This window comes from Limulus polyphemus, unplaced genomic scaffold, assembly GCF_000517525.1.
Source record: "Limulus polyphemus unplaced genomic scaffold, Limulus_polyphemus-2.1.2 Scaffold3249, whole genome shotgun sequence".
Taxonomy (NCBI): Eukaryota; Metazoa; Arthropoda; class Merostomata; order Xiphosura; family Limulidae; genus Limulus; species Limulus polyphemus.
Window position 1 is genome coordinate 89,342 of NW_013668859.1, and position 17,707 is coordinate 107,048.

Genomic DNA, 17,707 nt, shown 5'->3' on the forward strand with positions numbered 1-17,707 from the left:
ACCGTCACATTATAACGCCCCCACGGCTGGAAGGGCTAGCATGTTTGGTGTGACGGGGATTCGAACCCATAACCCTCGGCTTGCGAGTCGAGCGCCCTAACCACCTGGCCATGCCCGGCCAAAAGTTTATTGAATACCAAAAGAATAAGTTCATCTTAATTGAAAAATCATACGTTAAATTTTACTTACCCTTCAAATTGTCTGGCTGCCTCATCAGTTTGAGCTTGATATGCATTTAAAGTATTTTCTGGAGAGTAGAGGTTTAAAGGAGAGTTGTATGATGGGACAATTACCGCCTGTTGTCGTTGCTTTGGGTTACGTATGATACCTTGATTAGGATTAGAAAACTGAGCAGTTTCAGACTTGTTATTGTTCAGTTTCAATCCCACAGCATCCTGATTTGTTGTTACAGATGGTGGCATTGGCTGATGACCGTTTGACACAGGGAGAACTGGTTGCATTAACTTGGCCCGAGGGGGAACAAGGTGCTGAGATGGGTAATTTTGTGATTCATTTAACTCCTCGTTCGGTTCGTTATCTGCCTGAGTTTCGCTTTCATTTTTCGATTTTGCGCCAACTCCCGGATCCTGTTGATTGGCTATAAGTCGGCGGGCCATTCGGGGAGATTTGATCTGGGATAGGTCAATCCCACCAGGGGTGTAGGTAAACGGTTTTTTATCCTTCTTTAAACTACCTTGTAAAGGACCAGGTAAGTAGCTGAAAGGTTTATCAGCACCGTCTTGAGGAGTATTTGCACAATTTTGTAATGGATGGTAACCCGTGTTTTCTTGTTTGTTTTCCCTCTGTGAATAGAAGATTATGTGAATTTATCTGTGTAAAAAAATTCAAATATTTTACAAGAAAACAGAAATGTATATCTAATAATAAAAAATAAGTATTTATACATGAATATAAAAAAAAACTCATTAAACTTCAGGGCCTATAAGGCTAAATTTTAGGCTTCCATCCCCGCGGCTGACGTAGTGCAGATAACCTTTACACTAAAACAAACAAACAGACAGACACATGTTAAAACATTGTTTTCGTTTTACATCAGCAATAAAAAGAGTACATGACTGACTAGATGACTATATACATCCTGAGAGTAAATCAACCAAAACACATTCGTTCTGCTCCTATTATCGATCTATGACGTTTTTTTTTTGTTCTGTGAATATTACGTGTTTATAAACTTTCTATCTTGACAAATATATATATAAATGTTTTTGTGCGACTATGAGCGATAAACTTCACTATTTGTTATTCTAAAAATATGTATAAGTAATACTAATTAATTAAATATAAGTTGTTTGTTTAAAACTATTAATTATAAACTCTTAGAATCGAAGATGGTATTGCCATTCTAAGACTCGTACGATCAAAATGGCATTTAACCAATTGTTTCTGTTCTTAAAATTATTGAAGCTATTTTCCTAGAAAATCTTACCTTTTGTAGTTCCCGCCAGGTGGGACCATTTACCGGAGGAGGTGGAGGGGGTGGTGGGGGCGGTGGTGGTGGTGGTGGAGCCATAGAAGGGGTTTCTGGAATATTCTCTTTAGTAACGGAATCCTGTTGGTATTCACTTGTAAGTATAGTATCGGTTATCTGGGGTTGAGTCACAGCCATGTGTTTTTCCCACAGTGGTTCTGAGAGTGGGGTGGGCGGTGTTATAATTTCAGCTGCATTCTCAGAATTCATGAGAGGTGAAATATTAGTTTGCAGAGTGAGTGGGGTGTTTTCTTTAGTTAATTTTAAATCGTCAGCTCCACAATGTTGAGTAAAAATGGGCGTTGGTGGAGTAGGAAGATCTGACACTGAGTTAGATAGGAAAGCATTCTGAGCTGAAGAATTTGAGTCTGACAAAGAATTTTGAAAAGGGCTCATTCGAGTTGGAGTTTCGGTAGGTATACTGAAATAATCCTGGCTATTAGACTGTACATTTGTACACGTGGAATACCTCTGTTCTGTATCTTCCTTAGGTGATTGTGTACTCCCTTCTGGTATTTCGATTGAATTTGATGAATTAACATTCTGGTGTGAATTTTCGTTCCTCGTTGCATTTATTTCCTGGCCAGGCCATCGTGGAAAGCCGTTTCTGGTAGAATTACTTGTTTGCACGCCCCACTGTGAACCTGCACTACTGGGTGTGCTAGGGGTTCGAACTGCCCAATATGGGCCAGAAGGAGTAGACGCTGCTGTTGTCCTAGCTGCCCAGTAAGGGCCTGATGATCCTGGTGTTGAAGGTACATGCTTGACTACCGGACTGTTATTTGATATATGAGAACCATTAATCCCAGAAAAGAAAGGATTGGGTCCAGGGCTGTTGCAATTTGTAGCAGGACTCCAGACTGCTGGACTACTGTGGCCTACAGCTTTTCTGTGAAAACAAAAAACAAAAAAACAGAAGAAAAAATGTAAGCATTTACATAACTGTGCTTAACTCTTTCCCTGTATCATGCATATGTTAAGTCTTTCCTTATCAGTAGTTAAATGATCTCACACATAACAATTTATAGCTAAGTTTACAAATCTAACAATAAATAATCGTAATCTGGTCGGCTCTCAAATATTAGAGAAATTTAAGGAATGGCATCACACTAATGATTTTATTTAACCTCGAAACATATATTCAAGACTAAAATAAAAATTACTACATTGCAAGCGGGTCTGCATAGCATGTAGGTAAGGATGAGGACCTGAAATTTCAGTTATTAAGAATTTTCATGAAAGATATGTATGGAGATATCTATCTTCCTGTTTATCCTGCCAAATACATACATATCTATGTGTGTGTGTGAGGGTGGGTGGGTGTGTATTAACATACCATAACATACGGATAAGGAGCCATTTGGCCCTTCAAGGTTGTTTTTGAGCACCCACCCTTGATAAGAGTAAATATCTAAGCCAACCTTTTATTTTTCAGGAAATCGTCGATTACCCTATTAAAGTCTTGTAAAGTGCGGGTCTCCTTCTACTCATTCCATAAGCTAATCACCCTGTTACAAAAATAAAACTGTCTTAACTGAAACCTAACCTGTCCTTTCCAAACCTTCAATTTTTGTCCTCTTGTCCTACTATCTTCAGAATGAAGCACAAGTAAATCAGAGGCCTTTATCATATCGATCCTCTGGATAACCTTGCAAACTTCAAGGAGATCACACCTTGCTTTTCTTTTCTCAAAATAAAATAAGTTAAGAGATCTAATCTATCTCTATAAGATAACCCTTTCATCCCCGGAATGATCCTAGTAGCCCTCCTCTGAATCCTTTCTAATAAGTCAGTATTCTTTCTTACATAAGAAGACCTAACTAGTGATTTGTATAGAGAAATAACCGCTTCTTTTGTTGGTAATCAGTATGTCTATAAAACATCTTAAAATTCTATTACGTTTTGTACAAGTAACGGAGCATTGCTTTGATGGCTTAAATGAATTATCCTATATGATGCCAAGATTATTTTCTTCAGTCACGCTATTGAGTGGGTCCCCATCTATATTAAACGCGGGGTCCAAATTATGATAACCCATATGAATTAGCTTGTACGTACTATATTTAAGGCTCATTTGTTCATTTGTACACCTTTGCAATTGATCTAAGTCGTTCCATAGTACCCCAATCTTCTCAATATAGCTATAAATGCCCAAGAGTTTAATGTAATCAACAAACTTTACCGATTTACTAATTATACACCTATAAATAGCACTAATGTAAATTCAAACTAAAGAAGAAAAGTTTATGGTTAGGGGGCCGAAAATAAATAAGCTTCAAGCCACTTATCCGATTCAAATGGAAACTATTAGGTTTGCAAACCGTTTAGAACGTTTTTAGCTAAAGGTTTAGTGCAATCTGCATTCAAAATAACTGGTTTACTAAGATGTTTGCTCTTATCTTTGAATAAATTTTAATTGTTGTGTTTGTATGTATACGTTCATTTTATTCATACCGATGTTACAAAAATTATAGTTCTAAGACTAGTTCTATCTATCTTTCTTTCTTTTTTTTTACTCGCTTTCTTGAATCCAGTTGTTAATTCCCATAGACTGACTATACAGACCATTGCTCAAACCAAACTACAAAAAGCTTTACTAACATAACTTTATGTGTGGAGTTTCATTTTTTTTATACGAAATTAGTTTCAGATAAAAAAATGAGTGATTATATTGAGTAAGCATTTTCAAATGTCAACTGAAACTTATCATAGATCGGGTTAACAGTATTTATGAAATGCATGCACATTAAAAGTAAGTAAAGTGTCAGGTTTGACAGTATGAACCCGACAATAACCCAGATCGAAAACTACACAAATAGAACATTCTAAATGGGCTTGGCTGTCCTAGTGAGTAATGTACCCAAACTATGAATCCCAAGACTTGTGGTTCGTGTCCTGTTGCCACAAACACCTGCGAACTACACTTTAAGGCCGTGAATGCGTTATAAAAGTGACGATCAGATCCCACTATTTTGTCAGACAATAGTAGCCCATAATTTGGTGGTAAGTGCTGTTGACCAGACGCCTTTTTTTTCTAGTTTATGAGTTTAAAATTAGAATCACCTACGTGCATATAGCCCTTTATTCAGGTTTTCGCGGGCCTGACATGGTCTGATGGTTAGGGCGATCGATTCGCAGTCTGCAGATCGCGGGTTTGAATCTCGTTCCAGAAAATGATCACCCTTTCAACCGTGGATACATTAATTGTGACAACCAATCTCACTATTCGATTATAGCAGTCCAAGAGTTGACTAGCTGCTTTACCTCTAGTCTATCACTTCTAAATTAGGGACGGCTGATGAAGATAGCTCTCGCGTAGCTTTGCCCAAAATTCTACAAACAAACAAGGTTTTTTCAAAAATTCTATTTAACAAAAGAGCATAACAATTAACACTGCAAATTGAATATACTAACAGTAAATAACATATTATTGTATAATCCACACCCATAACAAAGAACACACACAAAACATCAACTTTTGCTAACCTAATTAAAAAGGATTGGTTATCATATACCATAAGTTACAGATGCGTTCGGTGCTATTACTTAAATGTGAAACCGAAGGCGGATTCTTAGAAAAAGCAAGTGTAGTCAGATTATGATAACCGTGAGTCATTGTGTTTAGAGTTTTGGATGAGACGTGTCTCACTACAAGTTTTTTAGTGTCACTTAGTTTCCATTATTACACAATAGTCAGTATAATTTTAAATTGTATATATCTTCTCAGTTTCCGAATAATCGTTTTATTTATCGTGTTGTTGTTGTTGTTGTTGTAATAAGATAAAATTAGTATAACAAAAAAAAATACCAAAATTATGTCTTCTTCAGTATTTATACAATTTTAGTTTTTACTTTCATCTGCTTTGTCTGTTAAGTATTTTTTTTAGTTCAGAAGAATGTCTGGAAATACTTTAAATTGGATCAAAATGGGTGATAAGTCATACTCAATAAAATTTATATAATTTTACATGGTTGCTGTTTTTATTGTTGAATGCAAGAAAGAAAACAAGTGTTATGGCTTAAAAACTTATGTATGACTATTTTTGCATGTAGTACATCTTCTATGATCAAAAGATCGCTGTCTCATGAAACGTCAGACGCCATATCATGTTTACACCTACGCTCTTATGTGCCGGCACCGCTTTAAAGAGATTTCAAGTCCACTAAGAACAGTCATTCTCTGTTTGTCAAGACGTTGAGTTCAAATCAAAAAGCCAGCAGTAGTAAAAATTATCTTTATACCTAACCCTTGCGCATTGAATATCTTATGAGTCACTCATAAAAGTCTGCATCAGAGATTTAAAAAAAAAACAATCTGTACACAAAGAATATTAACCTAGCTGATCACGTGCTTGGTTTTAAATTTCTGTTATATTTTAATCTGAAGCAATTTGAATGAACCAACTGCGGTACCATGCTGGTTTAAACTCGACATACATATGCTTATTCTGGAAAAATAATAATAATACACATAGCGATAGGATATATACATTGTAGTTTGTAATATTTTAGAAAACAATTGGCAAACTATACGAAAGTTTTGTTTGTTTTCTTTTTGAAAGATTGAGCTACGCAATGGGCTATCGAATCTACAGGGAAGGAACAACAACAAAAAAGTGTAGTTTCTACTAAAAGCCTCCACGGTGGCTCAGTGGCACCTCTGAGGGCTTTTAACGCTGAAAATCGGGACTCACTATCCGCGTTAGACAGAGCATAGATAACTAATTGTGTAACTTTGAGTTAACAACAAATAAACAAGTTTCCTCTATAAAGGGCACGGACATGACTTCCTAATGAGGTTATGTTTGAAGATATGACCTCCTAATGAGGTAATGTTTGAATTATCCAATAAAGCCTGCATCTTTGCTCGTCTCTGTGTTTTTTCGCTATGTGTGTGTGAATTTATTTACAATCTGAAAAAGAAAACTAAAAACCCTTATTTACAATAAATGGAGAAAAATAATGCTTCCTAGTGGTTAGCATGTCGAACTGTGAACTTGCTGGCTCTTGATTCACGCCTCGTTTCCGCAAAATTGCGCTTCGCACTTTGAGACCGTGGGTGCGTTATAAGAATAACTGTCAAATCTCACTGTTTGGTCAATGAATGTTGTTGAGAAGCTGCCTTTCCTCTAGTCTATCAGTTCAAGATTAGAGACGGCTAGCGCAGATAGCCCTCACATATCTTGTACGAATATCCAAAACAAGCGAATAAGAGAAAAATAATAGACAGGTGGAAAAAAAAGGGTAAAGAAACAAATACACAAAAACTAAAATGACACTTATGTTTACACAACATATATAACTCAGTATTTCACGCAATTTATCTTGACCATTGTGACTTGTCTTATTTCTTTATTTGTATGTGCCTCCAGTGGCACGGTGTTAAGTCTGCATACTTATAATGCTAAAAACCGAGCTTTGATACCCTCGGTAGGCACAGCACAAATAGCCTATTGTGTAGCTTTATTGCTTAGTTACAAATAAGCATTAAACGTTATTTATATAACGAGGCCTATACTTACCTTCGTTCAATTTTTTTTTATAATTCACAAGTTCTAATTTTAATGTTTAAAAATACGAAAGGTTAGGAACATGTATTAGATATTCATTTCTCCTGTTGCAGAAACGAGACGCGTACTACTTTGAAGAAAAAAAAAGTGCAAAACTAGCAGCTTTGTGATGAAATGGGTCAGAAACTACTCTACTTTTGTTATTTTAGGCAACTTTAAACAATTTCTGTGTCAGCCTAACAACCAACGCATTAGCTACAAAACGCGCAATGTAAAGTGTACCAAGAATTAAAAAAACAAACGTTTGGTGTTTCACGTAAATTAAGACTAACATCTCTGAACATTCTACAAAAAAATTTCAACATTTAGCTCCATAAAGTCCAAAAAAAAACACACAGTTAAGCTTCTCTAAGCTGGCGAAGCATACTTTTTCTTTTCCAGTTCTTTTATTTGGATCTTTACTTTTTTTCTTCTAAGCAATACTAGTCTATAATCAGGCTTTTTTTGACAATTGTTGACAAAAAACAAAAAAAAAAAAAACGGACCAACTCAAGTGAGAATTTTTTCGGGGCCAACATGCAAATCCAAAATCCTTTTGAAAAACTAATGTTTGCATTGTTTTAATGCCGGATCTTTGAAACCTTTTTCCAAAAACTCAAATTCCCCAACACTTTTTTCTTTAACAAAAACGAAAAAAAGAACTGATTGAAATTTGAAAAACAAAACTCAATTGAGAAAAGGTTTTGGCCTAGAAAGCCCTGAAAAAAATTGCCAAAAAAACTTGATAATACATTGAAATATCTAAGACATGGTTTTGTAACTTAGACAAATCAAAGTTTCTTCCCCCCCCCCTTTCCGAGCAAAATAGTTCAATAGCTCATTAATTTATATTTTTTTCAATTTAAAAAGCAAGTTTGGATATTTTTTGAGAGTAGTTTTATCAAGGAGATATTAATAGTTTGTACACAGTTGGTGACGTAAATATTATCGAATTTATGAAACTTTTTTTGTATTTTGTCGATCTATGCTTGGTAAGATACTAATTTGTAATTATTACAAAAGTTGAAATTCATTAAGCCTTATTCTCCATTAACTAAAGTCCCTCGATGAGTTAACGGTAAGTATACGAAGTTATAACGCTAAAATCCGGGGTTCTCTTCCCCACGGTAAATAGAGCGTAGATAGTCCACTGTGTAAATTTGCGCTAAAGCAACAACCATTTATTAAAGCGTTAGCTTTTATTGTTTAATTTAACATGAATTCTTTACCTATACGAGCAACTCTTATCGTAGAAAAAGTTTAAAATACCTTAGCGCTCAAAAGGCCAATCTAATTATTATGTTATTACATTCTAACTTATTAAGCATTGTTCTAGTTGGTGAAAATATTCTAACAAAAAACTGGTTGAATTATTTGAAAAAAACAAACAATTATACATAAATTTTGACATTATTCAACATGCTTCTTAGTTTAATTGTTAGTGCATGAAAGCACGGTTTTTCTAAACGTGAAGATGAATACGAATATAAAGCCCAAAGATCGAGCCGTTCTATTTCAGAGACCAAGTTATTCAAAATGCTTACCAGTTGTTTTTACATAGGAATATCTTGTTCAAGAATAAGCGTAACGTAGACGTGAGAGAGAGAGATTGGTCTCAATAGACTCATTGTATTGTATAGCTGTAGGCTCGGCAATAAAAGCATGCCGAAAATCGACTCCTATCAAAAGTACTGTTGTTTTTCATATCTGTAGTTACTCTATCACAGACTACATTTCATATTCCACATACCCAAGAATTGGTGTTATGTCATTCAAATAATTATAGTGCTAGTTTTAAACATTATCGACAGTACACTATGATAAAGGGCTGGTGCAGTCTTAAGTACATGTAATATAGTGTTTGCTGTTTAGAGACGTTTTGGTTAACCCTAATTATATTCGTTAAGACTTTTATTTGTTTTCTGAGTGTTTCTCTTATCATTCAAAAGGTTAACTATAAATAACATCAGCATTTCTTATCAATATCCTTTTTTTTTTTCACATAACACTTATAATCATAGAATAATTCTTGGTATATTTTATTTCAAAAATCAAATTTTAAACGTGGACAACTAAACAATTCGCTGTTCGTTTTAATTACAACTTCTGATTTTTGAAACATTTAAATTCAGCGATAGTTGAAATTTCAGCTCAGTAGCAAAAGATTGTAATTAAGCCCAAAGCTTTTAATTTAAAAAGTTTTTAATTCTCTAGTATTTACTTTATCCTTTTTCACCTCATGAAGTTTTATAAAAGTCGTGAGCTCTATTGCCCGATTAGTTACGTACATTTTTTATGGGGGGGAGGGGGGTATTAGAATTTACGTCATTTATCTGTTTTTATTTACGAATTTCTTATTTTTTATCACAAAGTTACGCAAACGCCTATCAGCACTGTGCTCACTGCAAGGATCAAACCCCGAACTTTGTGGCGTTATAAGCCCTCAAGCTTAACGCTGAGTTACCGGTGGCTTTTTTTTACGATTATAACCTTGTCTGTGTGTGTTACAAAATGACTGAGTGACTTCGGTTGTTACTTAAGATAGAAACAACGTGGTCTGTTGTAAAACATAAGTCTCCAGTAGGTCAACGGTAAGTGTTAATGGACTTAAAACGCTAAAATCCGGGATTACATTTCCGGCGGTGGACAGAGCACAGACAGACTATCGTGTAACATTGCACTAACGCAAACAAACAAAATGAACTATAATAACGTGTCGAGAAAAAAAATCGTAAAAGTTCTAAAAGAGGGGAAAATGTTTTTGTGACAGAAAAATTATTATTAATATACTGGTTTAAAGGTTTAAAACTGCTATATGTAAAGTTGTGTAAAGCTCCAACTTCAAAGAGGTTCAAACCATAAAGAAGAAAGTGGGGTCCGTCTGTCTGATGTAAGAAAACGTCCTGAAAGATGCGAATCAGGTAAAAGAATTTAAGTTAATTTGCAGTCTTCTTTTAGATTTTCTACATATTTGTCTATATACATGGATTGAAAATGATTATCAAACGAAAATATCCTCCAGTGAATTCAGCCTCATCCTAACAGTGTTTCTTAAACGTGTGTGACTACCATTGACTACCCTTCTCTGACATCTAATTCATGATTATGTTCGTTTATCGAAAATGATTATCAAACGAGAATATCCTCCAGTGAATTCAGCCTCATCCTAACAGCGTTTCTTAAACGTGTGTGACTACCATTGACTACCCTTTTCTGACATCTAATTCATGAATATGTTCGTTTATCGAAAATGATTATCAAACGAGAATATCCTCCAGTGAATTCAGCCTCATCCTAACAGCGTTTCTTAAACGTGTGTGACTACCATTGACTACCCTTTTTTGACATCTAATTCACAAATATGTTCGTTTTATATTCATCCACAAGAGTATTGTAAAACGTTCTATCATTGTAACATAAGCTTTTCATACCTATTTTATGACAACATGAAAAATCCTAAAAAATAGATAAACACTACTATAATTCACACACACACAATTGTATGTGTGTAAGTAGTTATTTTCTATCCATTTGTGAAGTTTGTAATGTTATAATATCGAGAGGAAAATTTGATAAAGGTTTATATACATCACATATTTGAATTTGATTCAACCAAACCTAAATGTTCACACTCACCGTACTTGAAAACTTTTCTCCATGCTATATCAACACATTGAAAGCTTGTGTAGAGTATGTCAAAGAGATCGACCTTTGAAGAACACAGTGTGCAAAATGTCGACTTGCCAGATCACATCGACGAAGGTATAATAAGTTATTTTAGGTGTTGTGGTGACTTTCATCCTACATCATACGTAGGAAGTTCAGTAGAAGCAGAGGCGGGATAATAAGCTGCGCATGCGCATAAACGAAGAGTAAGACCAACCAAGGAAAACAAAAGTGGACCGCTTATCAAGTCGAACATGTTGCTATATTTACATAAGCCCTCTTATGTGCTCAATCGTGAATTTTCCATTTCTAACCTCCTATCTACACTCAATAAACACTACATTTGCTGGGTTCGCAAGTAGATGCAAAAGTCCTTCGAACTTTAAAGATATAATGTAAACATTTAGAAAGCTTATCCTTTCATTTGTTCTTTGGATGTGAAATGATTGAAATTTATTATACCATGTATATACATACCTTCAGAAAAGTTCAGTTTGATATAAGCCTACAATAAAAAAAAAAGAATTATTTTCTCCAAGAAAACTTTCAGGATGTTCCAAAGATTTCCCTTGCAAACAGTTTAGATAATAGTTATCAAGTATTAATTAATTGTCGGTGCACGACACAATTATAAACTTTTATTTTTAAAAAGTGCGTTTAATTATGATTATACAGAAAAACGTTAAAAGCATTGAAAGATCAAATTTTAGACGACATCGTTTCAAAAGTAGAACACCATACCTTCCAGTCTCTTTATAGATCGTTCAGGCTTTTTGCCAGAATTATTAGTACACTTTCTTTCTTCACCTAACCACAAGTGTTACTCCTCTTCTTTTACATCCCTATCCCTTCAAAGCAAAAGTGTTAACCTAGTTAAAAGTTTTCACCGTCAAAATATCTGATAATGGGTAAAAGTATTCTTACAAAGTGGGTCACTCGTGCTTTAAAATGTTTCTCTAAAAATATATTCAGTTATAAGAACTTATGAGTAAATGTAAAGAAGGATGTATATCAATATATAAACCATCCTATATCTGCTATGTTAACTGTTAGGAATTAGTACATGCTATGGGACTTTCTGTGGCAAGCTATATCATGAACTTTATCACCTTGTTTAACGTTATTGTATTATGGTAATATTTCCTAAGAACTATACAAATAAATCCTCATGCTATATGAAACAATACATCATTTCGAGAACCTTATTTAGTGTCTCAACTATTGCTATGACTATTGTATTCAAGCCGGCCTGGCGAAAGGCCTTTTCGGCACTTGATATGTTGGGTCTAACTTACCAAGATGTAGTATACGTTTACCAGCCGGATAATTTTAACAAAAAACAACAACAATTATATCGAATTTCAAGTCCTAACCTAATATAACCAGTGTTCGACGAAATTTTATGATAATGGTTTCTATTCTGGAGTTTAGAATTTACACATGTACAGGAAGACAGGAGTCACTGAGACTGTTTGATTGTAGATTACCAGAGAACGTACTGAAAGTAAACTTTTATATATATATAATTGTACAAATACAATACGGCATGTATGTGACTGCGCAGAATGTTAATAAAAATATACCAATAATTTCTATCTACAAACTGTTTTTCCATAAAATTAGGCAGCAATTAAAGTTTTGTGGTGTGTCTGTGAGAGCAGGATGATAAAATTTCTAAAGAAACAACACTTAAAAATTTAACATTTCAAGTCCACAAACGTTTTCAAACTTCTCGCCTCTTTCAGCAGTTCTAAACTATGTTTTATAGAATAATGTATACAGGCTAATTAAAACTGTTTATATTTCATGTTTTAATAATTGTACCGTGTTATTTCAGCTCAATTAACATAATATTATATACGTTCTTGTTGTATTTTTTCACATAATAGTATTTAGCTAAGAGATTACGTTTCCATGCTTGTCAATCTAAGTAGAATATTGGTTATTTAATCTATGTTAATTAATAATAATTACAATAATATTGATAACATAATAAATAATCAAAATACGAAACTGTGCTTGCACGGTTCTTGGTCCTTTATGGCGTATGAAAACTGGGAAATGTAATAGATATCTGAATAGCGCCATCTAGGAATAGAAACCCCTTATTAACACTGTTTATTCTCGCCAATGACTTAACATAATGTTTTGAACAACATGGGACCTATTGATCCATCTCGGCTGTCCCATTCTCTAAACTAAATTAAAACTATTAATAAATAAATTTTAAAAAATCTTAAAGCTAGCCCTTATCATTCATATGCTTAACAAGCTTTCTCTTAAGAAAATTTGTTTGAAAATTTACCAAGTTGGTTTGGTTTTATGAAAATACATTAAATTACAAAAACTATGTATCTAAGATTATAGTTTCGTAGATGGACTTTGATGTTATTGTAGTTTATACAAGTCATATTATTATGATATGACTTAAATTAAACCAAATTTATTAGATGAAAAATGTTTACAATATTATCGAGAGATTTAATATAATTAATGCTAAAATTTATGTTTTGCATGATATTTACAATTGCTTGCACGATTTTATAAACGTTTAACTTTCAATAACTCAATCTTCTACATTTATTAATGGGGAAAACGTATGCATTTTTAACATAACGTCGACATCAATTTTACATGCATAAAACCTCTCAGTGAAATGTATGATCTGACCTAACCTTGCTTCTTGGAGTTTGATAACCTGAAATTACAGGCGAACATAAACTTAATTTAGTCTATAAAAACTTGCTATTGTATAAGCATAAACAACGAAATTGGAAAGCTTACAGGAAAGCACTCATGCACCTTTTTTTTCAGGCTCGATTGGCACACTAATTATCAAATGATATTATTACCTGTGAAACGTGTACTAATAAAACAGGAAAGTACTCATGCACCTTTTTTTTTCAGGCTCGATTGGCACACTAATTATCAAATGATATTATTACCTGTGAAACGTGTACTAATAAAACAGGAAAGTACTCATGCACCTTTTTTTTCAGGCTCGATTGGCACACTAATTATCAAATGATATTATTACATGTGAAACGTGTACTAATAAAACACGAACTGTCAAACAAAATAGAAACTGGATAATTACTCGGGTGGCCCAGATATAAGCTTTTTACAGATCTGGATGCAAAAGTATTCAAATACAAGGAAAAAATAGATGTTATATGCTCCATAGCCTCTTTTACGAGAATTGTAAGCATTCTGGTATACATTTACCGTTTCGAAACAAATAGGTGCTTTTCAAAATTTTCGTATACTATCACTCGGAGAATTTGTTGTGACTACTTGTTATACTGGTTTTTACCATTACTTGGTCACCTACTTCTATGTTAACACTCAGTCTTTCCAACAAATTGTTTTCGTCCACTAAAATAGTTATAAGGACAGTGTGCATGCGAAGATTTGACACTCAGCCAGCTCCGTTTAAAAGGGTTATATATATATGAACGTTTTTCTTTAAAGTAATAGTAATATAGAAGAAAAAGTTATCTCAGTCTTATGGTTAAAAACACACTTTCTTAATGGTATACAGATTTAAAAGAGCACTAAGAATTAATAGCACCTTACTTTAATCAATACCTGTTTAAAATATATTGATTAGAAATATTGTCACTCCCATTTTAACCCCCTTTTGTCTGCTACAAAATGACACATCTACTCACAATCACACGTATTTCAAAATTAAGTGGTAACAACACCATCCAGTATTTCAAAATTGAGTGTTAATTATATATCTAGAATTTCAAAATAAAGTGCCTCAAAATTAAATGTCAACAATACCATGCAGTGAAAGCAGGTTATAAATATTTCGATGTGCAACAATTTACATAGTTTGCATGATTATTATACTCATTCTTCAAGTGAGTATGTTTTAAATATTTTACATTATATCTGAAATGATTCTTAGGGGGTCTTAGGATTAACTGAAAGGTAGGTTGTGAATTGAAAAGGTTAAACGAAAATGGCTCAAGACAATCGTTTAGAACTGCCCCCTTGCTAATAAGTACGAAAAGTTTCACACGAAATATTATAAACGAGTTTAATTATTAAGTCTTCGCTGTGACGTCAGTGAACTGCGCAGACAAATAAAACTAGTTAGCAGTATTTCGTAAGTAGGAAAGTCAGTTATCTGCATAACTCGAAACCTACACCCAAGAAAAAGTGCCTAACGTCATAGAGCAGACTGAAAGATGTATTATACATTGCAGTTTGGCTTGCATCGGGACTGCAGTTTTACTCTTGATGTAATAATATGTAACTATATTGGAAAGCTTTCGATTCAAAGATTCTATTACGACAGTGGTGAACTTCCATGTTACGTTATAACGAAATGAAATTTTGATATATATATATATATACAGAAACTAGTCAGTTATTATACTTTAGGGTTTTCATGGTATTGATAAGGCTTTCAAATTCTTGATTTTAATAATGTATGTGAACACCTTCTTCTTAATACAATTATGACATTTAATGGAAAACATTTCGTAACTATTTCGATTATCTCATTATTTTAGTTTATTTTTATGCTGCTAACTATCCTTTAAGCAAAACATTACCGTGAGTACACTTCAGTTTGTAGGAAAAATTACAAAGATTTCTACACATGATATGTTACAGAGCAATTCCGGTTAAATATCAGGAACTTATACAAATAAATCTTAACCTCAAATCTTAAAATTATGGATGTTAGCAAGATCTTCCTTAACGTTATGTCAACTGATGGTACAGTTAACTGTCCGCTAATTTCATTTAATAATCAAATCAGTGTTGTAAGTACGCAGACATAACGTTGTGCCACGGGGGGGAGGGGGGTGCTGGACTAAAAAAAAATCTCGCTCCACACTTTGGGAACGTGGTACATTATAAAAGTAACGGTCAAATCTCGTATATTTTGTCTGACAAGAGTAATCGAAACGTTGTCGGTGGGTGGTGGTGTTTAGTGTTTACTAGCTATATTCCCTCTAATTTATCACTTCAAAATTAGTAAATAAATAAAGAAACCCTTCATTGTCAATACTATAAAAAATAACAAAGAAAGAACATTATGGGAAAGTCTTGTTAATCCCGGATAATCCAAATGGAGTTAACTTTTAAATCTGCCATTACAAAACACCGTTTTGGTCTAAAATATATTGAATCGTCATCTAAAGTTAAAAAAAGCAGTTTGATCCCTGAACATTATAGAAATATTGAATATAAGTCTAAAGAGGTTACAATTTCATTGTATAGGTCATTGGTTTGGTCACATTTGGAGTATCGTGTTCGGTCTCAGGATCCTTACCTTAGAAAGGAAAATGGATCGTTAGAAAGGGTTCAGAGAAGGGTTACTAGAATGGTCCCTGTAATGGAGGAGTTTTCATATGAGGATATATTATAATATGTGAAATTGTTTTCTTTTGAAGAAAAAAAAAGAGTTAGAGGGGGATCTGATTGAGGTGTTTAAGATTGTAAGGGAACTGATGGTGTTGATGCATTATCTTTTTTCATACTTAACGGCGCGAATAGTAGGACTAGAGAAAACAAATATAAATTTGGACAAGGTAGGAGTCATCTTCAGCTAAGACAGTTTTATTTTTATAACAGGGTGGTTTGCTTCTGGAATGGGTTTCTTTTGGATGTTGTGGAGGCAGTAAATGTAAATGAGTTTAGTAGAAAGCTTGAGAACTATATGAATGATAAAGGCTGGCTTTAAGATTTTTTAAATGTATTTATTTAATAGTTTTAGTTTAGCTTAGAGGATGGGACAGCCGAAATGGACCAATAGGCCCCTTGTTGTCCCAAAACATTATGTTATTTTGTTAAACGTAACTATTATAATAGCTTGCAGAGCCCGTAGCATCTATTAAACCAAAATACAGGCCGCAGAATGCATTTAAATTTGGAGAAGGAGCAGCTTATTTGCTATGCTGAAACAGTGAATCAATTTCCCATTCAAAAGAGCACTTCACTATTGGATGAAAAGTTGGGGGCACGATCCCCCAATGATCTTCTCCCTTCCACCGCCTATGAACCACACACTGAAATAAATCTAAGAAAATATAAGTATATAACAGTTAATAAAACAAAAATATGAACTTTACTTATAGTTATTAATATACCTTTTTTGCAATTATAGTTTATTTTCATTTCTTATAAGCTTACTTTTCTTACATTGTGGTGAATTTGAAACTTACAGAATTAACACATGACACAAAATAATCGTGGATAACGTGGTCTCTAAAAACATAAAGAGTTATAAACTGAATTTTTTCTGTTAATTTTAACCACGAAGCTAGCAACCATCTATTGCTGAATGCACCATCCGTAGCAATTTGCTTAGTTTGCTTAGTCACGAAAATTAAGCAATCCGTCTGTTTCTTGAAATTCTTATACATGTTCAAAAATAGAATCACACAAAAATAAATAGTTCCTGGTTAAATGAAACATAAATGGAGTTGAGTAAACCATTTGAGAAACGTATAAGTTGTAATTCAGTCTCAATCTTACATTAATGTATATGAACATAACATTGTGCATATTATTTCTTATATATCTATACGAAATAACTAATATTTTAGAAGAAATAATATAAATGGACAGTTTCACCTACATCACCGTACATTTTTTTATATATATTCATGCGTAAAATATATACATAAAACTTATCATCCCAAAACATTGTAACGAATTTGTTGTAATATGTTTATTTTAATGTCAACGTTTATTTGGATTGAGTTTATATTTAAAAACATGCATACCTTATAGTGCTAGATATGTATTGCGAAACTCCCTCCTATTCTCCAAAGTTGTAGACGATTCTCGAGAGTAAGAATCAACAATATATCTATATACGCAAACGTTTAAATATAGCTCAGTATTGTTATGTAATCTGAATTTTATAGAAAACCTTCCCAGGCCTATAAATACAACCAACACGACACCTCTAAGTGACAGTGTCTATTAGTAGTTCGCTATAATCAGTGTGCTATAAACTTCGAAAGTTATAACTGTG

General features: G+C 33.6%; 1 protein-coding gene across 1 annotated transcript in view; it reads right to left on the minus strand.

The window, feature by feature from the left end:
- Positions 1–17,707, minus strand: part of LOC106468986 (LIM domain-binding protein 3-like) — a 60,608-nt gene that overhangs the window by 25,076 nt on the left and 17,825 nt on the right. Inside the window, exons 4-5 of the mRNA XM_022397381.1 lie at positions 1,448–2,378; positions 190–803 (exon numbers count right to left, since the gene is read on the minus strand). Coding sequence (XP_022253089.1) covers positions 190–803; positions 1,448–2,378 — 1,545 coding nt within the window. The remainder of the gene's footprint in view (positions 1–189; positions 804–1,447; positions 2,379–17,707) is intronic.